We start from the raw sequence: 15,873 nt of genomic DNA on the forward strand, positions 1-15,873 counted from the left end.
AAGATGTCACAATTTTACTTTATTCATTGATAGGTTTTGGGTTGTTTTATATGCTATTTCTTTATTTTTGTTTACTTAAGCTGGATTTATGAAAACATAAAAGTTTCAGTAGAATATATTGGCTTTTGTTGTTGTTGTTGTTGTTTTTAAAGAAAAGGCCTCAGTATGGAGTTCATGTTGGCCTTGAACTTACTGTGTAGCCCAGGCTGACCTCAATCAAACTCAAGGCAATCCTCCTTCATTACAGGTGTGTGTCATTACATCCAGCTGTTACTGCCCTGAACTGAAATGATTCTGCCTAGCTTAATTTACTATCTGGTTAGATGTCAATGGGTAATCTCAGTTTATTAATTTATAATGGTAAGAATTAATCATTTCCATTTCACAGAGGAATATTGGGAAATTTTTATTACTGTGTTCTTAAGTTCACATACTTTGAATATGTTAAGTGGCACCTCTTCCACTCTTTTCCTTCCCTCCTGTCTTCTCTTTTCTTCTTGACAGTACTAGGGATTGAACCCAGGGCCTTTTTTCACTGAGCCTTTTTTCCCCAGCCATTTTTATTTTTTTATTTTGAGGCAAGATTTCACTGAACTACTGAGTTACTCAGGCTAGAATTTGTGATCCTCTGTCTCAGCCTCCCAGAGTGCTGGGCTCATAGGCATATACCACCACACCTACATTGGAGCCACCTCTCAAATCTGGATTACAGTTTCTTTCTCTACATTATTACCCTCTTAGTGTCTCTTTATTATCACTTACCTATTACCACAGTGTCTTCCAATTAAACTGTGAGTTCCTTGTTTGGAGTCTGCCTTCTATTTCTGTATGCACACTGCCTCACTGAAGTTCAGAGCTCTTGATAGGAACATGTCATCTGGAAGGTAATAAAATCTATTAACAGAAATGTTGGACTTTCCTTACTTGGAAGAATTAATCACTGTTGTCCAATCAAAAAATCTTCAAGATTGAGCCTTAAGGGAAATTAAGAAACCTATTTTTTGATGTTTAAAAAAAACCTTGTTTTTGTTTTTGTTGTTGTTGTTTTCAGATAAATTCGATTAAAGTTGCGCACACCTTGGATGCAAAAAGAGGTTGTACCTTGTTGGATTTGTCTTTAGCATGCTTGGTTCTGGATGTTTGATAGGTATGAGCAGAACCTCTTCTTGTAGAATGGGGTTTTTCTTTTAAGAGAAGGTAATTTATTGTGAAAATGAGTGGGGAATAGGAATAGAAAAGGAATGAGAATAGGAGTAGCTCCTGGGAGACCAGGGGTCGAGAATGGGTTGCCTTAATTTTTCACCTATATAGCAGTTCCTTTTTTTAAAGGAACACTGTGAAGTCATTTCTGCCTAGCTGAGTGTAGTGGTCCGTTCTTATAATTCCAGCATTCAGGACACCAAGACAGAAGGATCTCCATGAGTTTTAGCTCTCCATGAGGTAAAAAAGATTTAGCTATTACAAACTGCTGCTATAAACATTCTCTGCATATAGCCAGGCTGAGTTTGAACTCTCAGCTCTTTTCTGCCTCAGCCTAGTGCTGAGATTACGGGTGTGTGTTACCATTCCTGTTTCTTTTCTGTTTTGGTCTTTTTCCTTTTTATCGGTACCAGGGATCGAACTCATGACTGCCTGCTTGCAAGGCAGGTGCTTATGCCACTGAGCTAAATCCCCAGCTCCCCATTCCTGTTTCTAAATACTTCTTTAAAATTTGGCTTATTGACATATAATTTACATAAAATGAAAATTCACTTGATCCTAGCAACGCAAAAAAAGGAAGAAAAGATAGTTCATACAATTTTGAATTTTGACAAATACATGTTGAATATATCTGTCATCTAACCACCACTATTGTCTTACCTGGAAAATTTTCTGTCATTCCAGAAAGTTCCATGGTGCCCCTCTTGCAGTCAAGTCTCCCATCCCCACCCCTTTGCTTCTTTTATTAAACAATGCTTTTGAGATACTCATTGTTTCATGTACCCCTTGAATCTTTATTTTTGTGTGGATTTGTCATAGCTGTCTTACTTGTTTACCATTTGATATTTGGGTTGCTTCTACATGTTAAGCTATTGTGAATAATACTGCTATAAATATTCATGCACTGGTCTTTTAAAATACTTCTCCTGACATTAACTACCTTTTATTTGAAGGTCACATTAAAGAGCTGTTCAGAGTAAAAGGCCCAGAGTAGCTACCTGCACCAACAGTGGTCTAGCTCTGTGGTTCTGAATGTCTCTTAGCTTAGATTCCCTACCTGTAAAATGGGACTGGCTGGAGACTGGAACAAGCTAGGAAGCCCTGGCAGTTTAAAGGAGATAATTCTCATGTTAGTTCCAGTGAACATTTTAGTGTACCAGCAGTATGTTCTCACTGTTGTCAGATCTGACCTGTCTTCAACAGAGGGATATTTAATATCAGAAATTTTAAGTGAAATTTCCAAGTGCTTGCAATTAAAATTTAAAGTCTAAAATTTTTTATTAGCACATGGGTGCAGTTTATAATGATTACATGTATTTTGAGGGAGTTTATACATGCACATAGTATATTTTAATTATTTTTTGTCCCCTTCACCTCCATCCCTCTAACTGTTGTCATTTTTTCTTTTTTATCCTTTTCCCTTCCCTTTCTTTCCCTCCCTTATTTCTTGTTCCCCTCCCCATTTGAGAATGACCTTCCTACTCCTATTACCTTTTATGTTGCTCTTTGTTGGCTTTGTCATATACCAGAAAGCATGTGATTTTTTTTTTTTGAGACAGGGTCTTGCTATGTAGTTTAGGCTGGCCTTGAACTAACTGTATAGTCCAAACCAGCCTCAAACCTGTGGCAGTCCTCTGGCCTCAGCTTCCCCGGTGTTGGTATTACATGTGTGTACCACCACTCCTGGTTCCCGTGAAATTTTTAAATTTGTGTGTTTGGTTTATTTCACTTAAAATTATGGCGTCAAGGTCCATCCATTTCCCTACAGTTGTCTGTTTCCCTACCGTTTATCTTAATGCAGAGTAGTGTTCCATCATGTATAAATACCATATTTTCCGTATTTATTTATCTGTTGATGGTCATGTAGGCTGTTTCCAAGATTTAGCTATTATAAATTGTACTAAAATTTAAAGTTAAAATCCATTTTATACGAGCTGAACAGAAACAGTGTGTAGGTATGAATGTCTGACTTTAATTCACTTTGAGACCTGTCTGCCTTAAATCTTCAGTTAACTTTCTTTTTTATTTTTGGGGTTTTTTTCTTATTATTGTTGGTTTTTGTTTTTATTTTTGAGACAAGTTCTACAGGTTGGCCTTGAGCTGTGTAGTCCAGGCTGGCAAAAATCCTCTTGCCTCAGCCTTGTAAAGGCTGGGATTACAGGTGTACACCACCATATCCAGCTTGTCTTTTGTTTTTAAATGTACCTGTTTCTGGTAGAGTACATTTGTTAAGGTAACTGTTACTTTTATTTTATAGTTTAACATAACAACTAGTTTGACAGACTCTCCTTAAAAACCACTGAGTTACTGTAAATAAGTTTTATTCCTTCCTCTGATTGGAGGGCTGTTAAGAATTCAAGAGTGAGGGAACCAAGTACTGATTACTATTTGTACTTCTCTGATGACTGATAGTTCTATTGTATGTAGTGTGTTTTCTCAGTAGTTGGAATAGTCTGCTTTCCATATTTGGTTTTTTCTGAACCCTTTTGAGACAAGTGTAGCATAGATCAAATTCTGTATCTCTTTATTTGACAGTATACATAACATAGATTTTGAATAAATCTTTCTCTGAAGTTGCCTAGAATCTATAAAGAAGCCAGTATTAAGTAACTATAAAAAATGATGTGATATGTAATTGAACATGTATTGAATAAATCTTCCTTGTGAGGCTTTTTCCTTTTGTAATTTACTTGCTAATTCTTTATTGTGTATAAAGATTACTAGTACAGGTTTGTAAATTACTTTGTGAATTCAAAGATTATTTTGCTGATTAAACCAGCATAATTGACAGTCACCCTTATAAAGTTGGGGACAGGCGTGTTAAATTACCTAGATTGGCTTAGTATTCTTTTTCACCATAATTCCAGGAAGCTAAGTTTTTTGTGATAATTAAATGAATTTAGACAGTCGTATTCTGAGTTGAATTTGAGTTTATACCTTCATAGCAGCAACATTCCTGGAACTTATATACTAGAAAGGAATTTTAAAACTAAAAATCATTGTTGAGTGTCTGTTTTAGGGATTTTTATTGTTTGTGTTTATTTTGTTTTTTGAGGTGAGTCTTAATGTGATGATCGGGCTGACTTCAAACTCAGGACAGTCCTCCTGCCTCAGCCTCCTGAGTCCTGGGACTAGAGGCATGCACCACTAAGCCCAACCTTGAGTATCTGTTTTCTGCTTCAGCTGGAAACATGCTATAGTGAATCACAGTATCCCTGCAAACTAAGGAGGAAATCTCACATTTACATGTAAAAGAAGGCAGGGTGGGCATCTGGAATGAAATTCCAAATACGCACTTATAAAGTACATTTATCTAGTGTTTACTCCTTGGAGAAGAAGGCTTTTTTTTTTTTTTTTTGTCTTCTTCAATTTTTTCAGTACCGGGGATCGAACTCATGACTGTCTGCTTACAAGGCAGGTGCTTATGCCACTGAGCTAAATCCCCAGCCCCAGAAGAAGCCTTTTTAAGGATTTAGAGCCAAAGAGGCACTCAACATTTTTCAGTGTTGGAAGAGATGATTGCATGATTGTATTCAGAACCTTGTAGTCCTGTGTCCATAACTTCCATATCCACTGTTCAGTGGCATGCTGGTAATACATAGTTTGTTTGACACAGTAAGAGGGAATTTGAAAAGTATGTTTATTTCATTTTTGAAAGTGTCAAATCTGATAGAAGAAACATGTTTTGAAGAAGATTCTAGATCCCTAAAAGCAGGAGTACCTTCTGTGTCCTATGACAGATATTTCACTCAAATCACTCAAGTCTTGCTGTGTGGTCAAGTACATTCTTGCAACAAACACTATCTGTTTTCATGCTGCTGCCTTTAATTACACTGTTCCCTTTCCAGATTTCTACAGAACAATTTAGCCAAGTTCCCCTTTAAAACTCAAATCTTTATCCTGAATAGTTTTTTAAAAATTAAGAGTCTGCTGTGCATGTTGATATATGCCTGTAATCCAGGCATTCAGGAGGCTGAGGCAGAAGGATCACCATGAGTTCAAAGGCCAATCTGAATTATATTGTGAGATCCTGTCTCCAAAAAAACAAAAACAAAAAAAAACCCTTCCTAGGGTTACATGAGAGAAGGGAAGTGTGGATAGGAAAAACATTAGTTCAATGTGTGGATTCAGTTGGTTTAAATAATGTTTAGTCCTACTCTGCTCTCTAGACAAGAATTACTTTAGGTCTTTAAAATCTGGAATTCAAGCAACTCTTACTGAGAATTAAAAATACATGGGAGTTCCATTTTTAAGATTTTTTTTCTATGATACTACAGAAGTTCAAGATTCAAATCAATAAGCTACTCTGAGATACTTTGGAGCATATAAAACATGCTCGAAAATATGCACTGAATGACTTTTGTAATACCGTTATTGTTATCTGAAGACCATCATACCTGACTCCTTATCCAGAAAGACATATGGTGTTGGGGGATTATTGTAGCCAGTTCATATGTACATAGCACTGTAGTGAAACAGACAACAGATAAGGTGTCAATCTCAAATTTTGCCAATATTTCCAACATGTAGTGCCACCAGGCATGATGGCATACACCTGTAATCCCAGCACTTGGGAGACTGAGGCAAAAGGATCACCACGAGTTCTAAGGCCGGTCTGAACTATATAGTGAGACCCTGGCTCAAAAACAACACAAAACAAAACCACAAAAAGGGAAAAAAATGAGTAAAGATATACAATCCAAAGTGTCACTGTTGGAGATCCTTAGTGGAGTAAAGTGAGATTTTGTAACTCAAGGGTTTTGGGAAATGGTAATACCGATCTGACATTTGCTGTTCATTCATAGAACAATAGCAAGGATAGTGGAAGATGGGGTTGGAAAGATAGCTTCATTTGTATCTTGACTATTTTGGCGGTTATCCAGGGGTTATTTGGGAGTGGCTGAAAATTCAGGAATGTTAATATGATGTGATGAGTGTGGAGAATACTTTTTTTTCTGAGACAAGATTTTCTGTAGTTTAGGCTGGCTTTGAGCTAATGATGATCCTCCTGACTCAGCCTTCTGAATGCTGAGATTACAGCTCTATGCCACTGTACCTGACTGAAGAATAATTTTAAAATGGGGCCTAAAAACTGGAGATATGGAAAGGGTGGAGGCCAGGAAGACTGTAGGGCAATTTTATTTTTTTTGTTTTGTTTTGTTTTGAGACAGAGTCTCACAAGGTAGTGCAGGCTGGCCTTGAACTCAAATTATGTAGTCCAGGCTGGCCTTGAACTTGTGGTGATCCTCCTGCCTCAGCCTCCAAAGTGCTGGGATTACAGGTGTACACCACCAAATGTTGAAGTGCTAAATTTAAGATGATGAGAGCCAAGAAAAAAATTGAAGAGGAAAACACAGTCAAAGAATGCATTTGTGTTCAGTACAGAATTGACTGTACTGGCATAGGCATTTAATACTAAATAGGCATTTAATAAAGCAGTGGAGGAGCAGAAAGAAAAGAGTCAAGATTGAGGGGAACCCTTAATCTTGTCAGAATGATGATACTCTCTGGAGAGTAGGAGTGCTTGGATGGGTGGTGGCATGTGGTGGTGAGATGGTAGAATGTGAACATAGAGATACCCTCGTCTCAGGTGATAGGGCTCGTGCACCCATGTGTTTTTTCTGAAGATGTTGATTTAGGAGTTTTTTAGACATATTTTTTGAGGCACTAAGTGTTGTCTCTGGGATAATAGGTTTGCTTAGAGGCATCCACTTACTATATGACATTGAAACAAATCTCTTTACTGAACATTTTTTTTTAGTGTGAGAAGGATTGGTCAGGGATAAGGGACAGTGATAATCCTTATTATACTGTGTTTAGCCTGAGTGCCTCACTAAGATATTTTGTCAAAATCCTGGCTCTTGTTACTTTACCAGGTTTTATCATTGTGCTTTGCAGTCTCTAAATAGCCACACAGTGTTTTGTACCTGGGAGTAAACAAGGATGGCTGGGTTAGAAATGTATTCTCTTTTTCTGTCTAGAATCTTTCCATGCTCTTACACTCTGAGTAGCTTAACTGCCAGGAATCTATGCTGCAGAGTCTCCAATATGTTCTAATTGATAGTTTTCAGAAATAATAGGTAGTCATTTCTATCCAACTCAAGTTGATCCAGAGAGCAGCTTTAATATTTTTGTTGTTCCTGTTGTTGTTACCTCCCGTAGGGCTTTAACTACATTTTTGTTTCTGTAACTCAAAGATTAAAATTGGGCAGAAGCCTTTGGGAAGAAATTGAACATACTTCTAAGAGGTCTTGTGTTTTTCTCTTAAGACTTTATTACAAGGAAAGATCACTTTTAGATTTTTTTTTTTTTGTCTTTTTTGAGACAGGGTCTTGCTATGCAGTTCAGGTTGGCCTTAAGCTCACTTTGTAACCCAGGCTGGTCTTGAACTCGCAACGATCCTCCCACCTCAGCCTCCTGAGTGCTGGGATTATAGGCGTGAGCCACCACGCCTGGCTCATTTTCAGATTTCATAGCTTTTCTTAGTTCCTTTGGATTCTCAGTAAAATATAGCATTGATTATTTTGTTCAATTGAATTTTTGTGGCAAACCTAATTCAGCCCCTCTGTTTTTATGATTCTGAGTACCAGGATAAGAAGAGGCTGTTGGATTGACCCCAGCTGTGTAAAGGGTTTGCAAAGTTATGTGGCAGAAGGGTCACAACTTTTAAGTACCACTTTGGCTAGAAAAGTGATTTTTTAACTCAATCTAGGAGAAAAAACATGTCTTCTCTTTCCTTACTTTTCTCTTCCCATCTTCTATCTTAAAGACTAATAGCAGCAGGTCTTAGAAAATAAATACTAAGAGTGTTTCTAGTAATTCCTGACATAAACTGCCTCATGTAGTTTGAGATTTATTTGCCTGTGTCTAAATTTTAGTCTAGACAACTGCTGTTGGAGGATGTGGTGATTTGCGTGCAGTTGCGTTTATAGGATTCCTATTACATAATAAAGGAGAGTCCTGATTCTCATCTCCCAGTGTATTCCTTGTATTAGGCAGCATTTGTTTCTTCAGTAGCTTGGAGATTGTGGGATCACTGATTTCTTTTGTCCTATGAAACAGGTACTTACTTCATTTAGTAAGCATCTGAAGGATTGCTTTGTTCAACTCTTACAGGTTTAAGTAGTTGAAATTACTGAGTGGAGCATATCATTATAGTTGGATAGATGTATGTATGACAGGTGGGTCTTGGTTTACTAGAGCCTTTGGACAAACTGATAAGTTGTCTTTTTTGTCAAAGAAGTCTCATGGTATAGTATATACATACTGTATAACGTTTTAATTTAACATGTCAGTGGTTTATTCTTTCTGGTTTTTATTATTGTTTTTTATTCTTATTAAGTTCATTGGTACAATTTAGATATACATAATGATCACACAGGGAATTTGCACCTGTACATGAAATACCTTGTTCCTTTTTTCCCCCCAAATCCCTCCCAAACTCCTCTTTCCCTTCTTATTTACAAGGCTTTGTTTCCATTTTATTCTTTTTTTAGTTTTTTTTTCCTGTTCCTTTCCTTCCTTTCCCCTCTGTCCCGTAGTTCATTCTTTTAAATAATTTCTTCCTATTTTTCAATACTTACTATACACTTGGTCCTTATTTACACATTTAGTTTCTCACAGCAGAGAAACAGTGTGATATTTACATATGTGTCTGATTTATTTCACCAAAGAGTATGGTCACCAGATGCATCCATTTACCTAGAAATGTCTCGTTTATCCTTCTTTATACCTGAGCAGTACTCCACCGTATAAAAAAATCCACACCTTTTTATCCATTCTTGAGTTGACAGACCTACCAATTGTTTACAAGACTTAGCTGTTACAAACTGTGCTGCTATAAACATGGGTATGCATATATCATGTGGTATGATGTTTTTAATTTCTTCTGAGAAGATACCCAGAAGAGGGATAGTGAGTCAAGTGGAACCTCTAATTGTAGTTTTCTGAAGAATCTCCATGCAGAATTCTATGGTGGGTGCCCCAGCCTACACTCCCAACAGCGGAGAAGGGTTTGTTTCCCACAGCCCCACCAGCATTTGTTATTGGTGATTTCTTAATAATAGCCATTCTTTCTGGAGTGAGACGGAATTTTAGCATTGTTTTAATTTGCAAGTGTCAAGTGACCAGTGATATTGAATGTTTTTTCATATATTTACTTGCCGTTTGTATTTCTTCCTTTGAGAAGTGTGTATTGATGTGAGATGCCCCATTTTTGGATTGGGTCTTCAAATTTGGGAGGTCTAAGTTTTTCAGTTCTTGATGTATTCTAGATATTAGTCCTTTGCCTGAGGGACAGTTAGCTAAAAGTTTTTTTCCTCTCTGTGGATTGTCTTTTCACTTTGTTGATTCTTTTTGTTGTGCAAAAGCTTTTTAATAGGATGGGACCCCAGTTGCTGATCTACTTCCCATGTGATTTGGGGTTTTGTTCATGAAATCTTTGCCTATACCTTTGTCTTCAAGAGTTCTACCTACTCTTTTATGCCTTTCTCTGCCCTTCTGTCCTCTTCTCTTCCACCTTTCTGTACCCCTTCCCTTCCTTGTCTTTTCCATTTTTTTCTTTTCCCTTTCTTATCCTTTTCCAAATGTTTTTCCTGCTTCCATCCATCATTCATTTATCTTCTTTAAGTCTGAGCAGAAATAAATTCAGTTAGGGGTTGGGACAATTTCCATCTCTTAGGATTGTAGATCTGGGATAGTTAAAGACAACAGAGAGAAGATCAAAAAAAATGTTGGCAAGAACCAGCAAAGATTAGGAAAGATCAGTGTAAACTATGACATATGAATTATCTAACAACAAAAATACATTGGTATTCTTTAGCTAAAAACTTAGAAAAATTTTTATTATAGTAAAATTTACATAAAAGTCTCCATTTTAACAATTTTAAGTGTGTAATTCTGTGTCATTAAGTACATTGATAATGTTGCATAACCATCATCATTGTGTGTTTCCAGAATATTTGCTTTTTTTTTTTTTCTTTTCTTTTTTTGGTCACGGGGATCAAACTTTCAACCTCGTGCTTGCCAGGCAGGCATTTATGCCGCTGAGCTAAACCCCCAGCCCTGTTTCCAGAATATTTTCATATCAGAATTTTGTTTCTTTTTTTATGAGTGAAGAACATTGTATTGTGTATTTGTACTGTCTTTAAAATCTGTTCATCTGATGGTTTCTACTCTAGGCTGTTGGGAATAATGCAGCTATGAATATGGGTGTGTACATATCTGTTCAAGTGCTAGCTTTCGATTCTTTTAGATATACAGTATTCCTAGAAATGGAATCACTGAATCATACAGTGCTATATTTAACTTTTGAGGCACTGCCAAACTATTTCTCTCACCAGCTGCCCCATTACATTCTCACCAGCAGTGCCTGACAGTTTCGATTTCTCTATATCCTCAACAGCACTTGTTAATTTTCATTTTTGGATAATAGCTATCCTGTTGGGTGTGTCAAAAATTTTTAAACATCCACTCTGGTGAATGTTGGGTGACTCAGAAGGGCAGCTTACCATAATGAAGAATTGTTTCCCTCCAGTTACTAAAAAGGTTCAGTGGCTTAAGCTAGTGTCAATATAAGAGAGAGGAGGTACAGGGATTCTGACTATGATAGTATATATTTATTCAGAAGATATTTCATTTAAAAAGAGGTTTTTGTGTTTCTTATGTGACTTAAATATGTAGACTCAGGAAGCAGCTGAAATTCTCAGGTTCAGAAGGAGTACAATTTAGCTCTTGGATATATATGTAAGCTGCTTGGACATACAAGTCAGCTCTTGGATTTGGCTTTTAAAGTTATGATTTAATGGTTTGAACATTCTTTAGGGATAAACTTTTGTAAGAAGGCCCTTGAGTGTACCTTTTATCCTGCTTTCTCTTTCGCCTTGCGTGATATACGCTGTACATAGTCTCAACATGTGTTCTAAGAGCATCACCCCCGCCACACACACACAGTAGGACCAGATAGGAAAGGCTCTGAAAGAAATAAAAACTATAGCCATGTTCAGATTGTACCATTGTGAGGCTAGGGATTTAGTTCAGTGGCATAAACACCTGCCCGACAAGTGTGAGGTCTCGTGTTTGATCCCTGGTACCACAAAATAAAAACAAATTGTACCATTGCTACTTAAAAATTAACCATTTGATCCTCATCGCATCAGAGTTCCTTTTGTTTTGAGTGTTTGCTCATGCCTGTGAGGTGGTGTTTTTTAATGCATCCAAGTTCAGCAAATCTATTGGCGAATGTTACTTCTGATGGGCTGCTGTTCATTTTCTCTTTAGGAACACATAGAACTCTAATTGGAACCGATGTACCAGTGCTGTGAAAAAAGGAAGTAGCTATTTGGGAAATTGAGTCTTTCCCTGGCTTTCACCTCTCCCAGGAAATAACTAGTCTTCAGGGAAGGGTGGAAGGTTCTGTGATAAATTTGGGAAATGATAATCTGCTTTGTTCACCTCTTGTGATTTATAATGTAAATATCACCTTAAAGTTTCTAAAAATTCTTGGAGTGCAGGAATCACATTTAGGACCTTGCGCTTGCCACACAGGCACTATGCCACTTGAGCTATATTCCTGGCCCTGTGGTGTTTTTTAGACCTCACCACTTTCATTTGAGTAACCAGTTAAGATTCCTTGAAACAAATATAATGGAAACTAGATCACTGTTGCTTTTTTCTCTTTTCTTCTTCGTTTTCTTTTTTTTTTCAATGCAGTTTTGCTAAGTTGTCTCTGGCCTTGAACTTAAAATTCTCCTGTCTCAGCTTCCTGTGTAGTTGGCATTACAAATGTGCATCACCATAGAACATTTGTTATATTTTAAAATGAAAGCTTTAAATAAAACATGGATATTCTTGATTCTAAAAAACTGTGAAGTCATCCTGAGAAGTGATGACAGTTTCTTCTCTGTTACTGTATCACCTAAGCATTAATGAACTCTCAGATATAGGATAGTTTTTGAGCAGTATATCACTATGGAAGATGCTGTGTAGTGATAATTTCTATTGAATTTTTTGTGGTTATTTTACAATATTTGAAACAGTACTAAGCAATTCTGGGAAATGGGTTCAAAATATTGAGAATAACGATAATTTGTTGTGAACAGAGCTCATTAGTTTTAAAGACTGAGAGAGCTTCATTATTGAAAAGGAGGCTCATTACTTGGAGTAGAATTAGTCTTTACCCAGTCTTGTTTGAGAGACTAAGCGAAGCAGACTCTTAGGACTTTAAATCCTCAAGTGAACAAGCTCACTCCTTTACTTAGGGGATATTGTTTTTTTTTTTTTTTTTTTTTTGAAATAGCACCTTTTAAAACATTTAGCCTTGCTGCCAAAAAATGTCACAGATGTTGAGTTTCTGAGCTGGACGAACCCATAGAACAACGAAAGCACTGGCAAAATATACTTGTTGATGATAATTACCTTTTCAGATTTATTTTATTACTGTATCCTAGTAATCTTATTAATTCTTACAATATCCTAATTACATAGTTCAGAAAATTATTTAGATCTCAGATTTGGGAGCTAATGTGTAAACTTAACTTTTTTTAATTCATAAGGCTTTTTAGTTTTAATTATAAAATCAAAACTGGGATCAGATCTCTTATCTCTCAAGTGCTTTTCTTTTTTTTTTGCTGACTTTATTAAATGATGTTTGTTTTGATATTTTAAAATAAAATTTCAAAGAAACGCTTGAATTTGTATGAAGGTTTCATGACTTAACTCAGTTTTCAGGAAAGTGTTGTGGTTTTTTTCCAGCCAGATAATATTTTGGGGTTTAATTATATTTTTAAAATTATGTTTAACTTTTATATAATGCTTCATCTTGACAAGGTTCATGCATGTATACAACATATTATCATTTTTACCTCCCTTATCATCCCTTTATCCCATCCTCCGTGTTTTGTTTTGTTTTCATGTGTTTGGTTTTGTTTGAGACAGGATCTCACTATGTAGTCCAGGCTGGCCTCAAACTTTGGGTTATCCTGCCTCAGCTTCTTACATACCTGTAACCTCTTGCTGGGGATATAGGTGTATATCATGATTCTCAAGCTTCCCTAAAGATGACACACATGAAGTTTAGAAAGATTGTTACTCAGTGTTGTGCATTTGGAGGTGAAAGCTATGTGATTAAAACTTAGCCCTTTTTTAATTGAACATTTTCCTGATAAACTAAGCTGCTGGAAGACAGTTATCTTTGGTAGATACTAGTAAGTACACATTGAATAGGACTCAGTCTGTTCTGAGTCCATAGTCCTGTTGCTAGTAAGGGTAAATTTTCAGTTTTATTTACTTATTTTCTTTCTTTTTTTTTTTTTTTAAACAGGGTTTCACTATGTAGTTCAGGCTGGCCTCAAATTTTGGTTATCCTGCTTCAGCCTTTGAGCATAGGCATTACTGTTGTGTAATCCCAGCTAGTTTTCAGCTTTTAGGGTATGTCAGATCTTTCTCCTGGAAAGATCCAAGTTATAAGCCAAGATTGCACTAGTCTATTTTGTTGAATGTGCAACTTGAATTAAATGCCTTTTTGGCATTTAATAGGTCTTGAAAAGATCATTGATCTTACTTCTTTTTTGACTTTTTTTTAAAAATCAGTACCAGGGATCGAACTTACAACTGCGCACTTGTAAAGCAGGCACTTATGCCACTGAGCTAACTCCTCAGCCCTGATCTTACTTCTTACAAGAATCAAGGAAAGAATTAGAACTGCAGCTGTGTTTTAGTAGTAGGACCAATGCATGGGGTTATCTGAGTAAGAACTTGCCTTTTGTGGATGCTTGGATCAATCCATATAGATTGTTTCCTTGCTTCTAGGGCCAAGCTGAACACCACATACTGTTTTTTTAGGCTGGCCCAGTGATCTCAGAATGAGAGCCCACCAGAAATGAGAGACCAGGAAATACAAATTGTAGTCAGTTTATTATTTTGATTATGTAGAACACTTACTGAGTCCCTTTGCATCTTTTATTTATTTAGCAAGAGTTCTTTGAAATTGAAATAATCTTCCTACCACAAATCTGAGAACTAGGGGATATACATTTAAATTAACTATTTATATTTAAGAAAACTAAATTAAAATTAAATTAACTATATTTAAGAAAATGACACTCCATCTAAACTGCATAAAAAGGAGGATAGGGCAGCAGTCCTCAAACTCATGATTGCTTGGGCTTTATTAAGTCAGTTTACTGAGATCCATTGCTATGGATTATGTTGTAGGATGGGACTAGTGCCAAAGATTTTTGGATTTCTGACAACTTTCTGGGTTGATGATGATCCTGGGCAAAGTATTGATTTAGAAAAAGAGGTTGCAACTGTTCTGTTTAGTTCTTCCAAATTAAGGTGTGTGTATATAGGGATAGGGAATGAACATTTAAATCCCCTCTTGACAACCCTGTAACAGATGGTTTGGAATCATAAATTGTAGCTTAACCCCTGAAACCATTGTGCATAATGGTCCTCACTTTTTTGAGATAGGTCTCACTGTGCATTTCAAGCTAGCCTTGAGCTCACTTTGTAGCTCAGGTTGGTCTCAAACTCCCAATGATCCTCCTGCCTCAGCTCTCCAAGCACTGAGATTACAGGCATGCACCACCATGCTCAGTCTGGTCCTTACTGCTATTCCTCCAACGTATACCTTCTGAAACATGCTGAAGTAATTCTTCAATGACTGTTTCTACTTAATAACTCAGAATAATGTTGATATATATGCCATTTAAGTATGATTTTACTTAATGTAGAGGACATGTTAAATTTTAGTATATTATGTATTCATTACTGTTTTCATAGATTTATGAAAGATAAAATGTAGATTAATTTAGCAGTAATAATTATATGATAGATGGAATTAATATTGAGATATTTCCTCATAAGTAACAGAAAATAAAAGAAATTAAATACGATTTTATTTCAGATCACAGGAAAGATGAGGGTATGCTATTTGGGGTGGTTTTTTTAAAACCTTACCAATTAGTTATTGACCATCCCTGTTTTAGAAGCAAACAGGTGAAGAAATGATGAATTTCAGAAAGTAGATACTAAGATATGACTAAATTTTTGAAAATGTAACCCATAAGACTTACTGTTTAAAGTATTCTTTGTTAATGTTTTTGAAAGGTTAACTTGTTTGCAGTGAAACACAGTGAAATTACTCTGTGTTGTTTGACAGAATTGCACAGAATTATTAAAGAGAGAAAAGCAGTGATCCAATCAGTTGAATTGAAGGATTCTGGAGAAACCTACTATTTACTGTGAAAATTATCTTGGAATTAAAAGTAAAGCTGGAAAGGAATTTACAAACAAGGAAAAAACGAAGTTTGGAATTGGACACACAGGATCTGGGCTTGGAAATGCCTCAGGTAAATCATACAGAGTAGATGCAAAGTGTTCTCATTTTTTCATGAAAGTCAGTACTGCTGGTTTTGTAAATTCTCTGATTTTTAACACAACTTGATATATTACTATTGTTTTTTATCTCAACTAGTTTTGAATACATGTCCTGTCTTCCATTGCTTTTACTTGTATTTTTGTGTTTGTGACTTGTTTTTAACTTGGATGAATTTGATATAGCAAAGCACAGCCGTAAGTAGGTTAGAAGGTGAGTAATCTGCTACCTTTATGGGGATTAAACCAATTCCCCTCACAATTAGCTTGCAACAGTAACTCCTTTTCCATTTCCTC

The 15,873-nt window shown here is 36.2% G+C and overlaps 1 protein-coding gene across 7 annotated transcripts in view; it reads left to right on the plus strand.

The window, feature by feature from the left end:
• Crebrf (CREB3 regulatory factor) overlaps positions 1-15,873 on the plus strand; it is a 48,585-nt gene that overhangs the window by 5,324 nt on the left and 27,388 nt on the right. For 4 of the 7 annotated variants that reach the window (XM_013156109.3, XM_003473214.5, XM_013156108.2 and 1 more), the window contains exon 2: positions 15,362-15,551. The exons of 1 other annotated variant lie outside the window; for it this stretch is intronic. In XM_013156109.3, the coding sequence (XP_013011563.1) occupies positions 15,543-15,551 (9 nt within the window). In that variant the 5' untranslated portion in view covers positions 15,362-15,542. Of the gene's footprint in view, positions 1-152; positions 248-1,125; positions 1,148-15,361; positions 15,552-15,873 lie in introns of those variants that run through there. 2 more of the 7 variants (XM_063230794.1, XM_063230795.1) reach the window with 2 other exon arrangements.

The sequence above is a fragment of the Cavia porcellus genome, unplaced genomic scaffold (genome assembly GCF_034190915.1).
Source record: "Cavia porcellus strain 051 isolate PalLab524CR breed Dunkin Hartley unplaced genomic scaffold, mCavPor4.1 scaffold_19, whole genome shotgun sequence".
In the NCBI taxonomy this organism is placed as follows: Eukaryota; Metazoa; Chordata; class Mammalia; order Rodentia; family Caviidae; genus Cavia; species Cavia porcellus.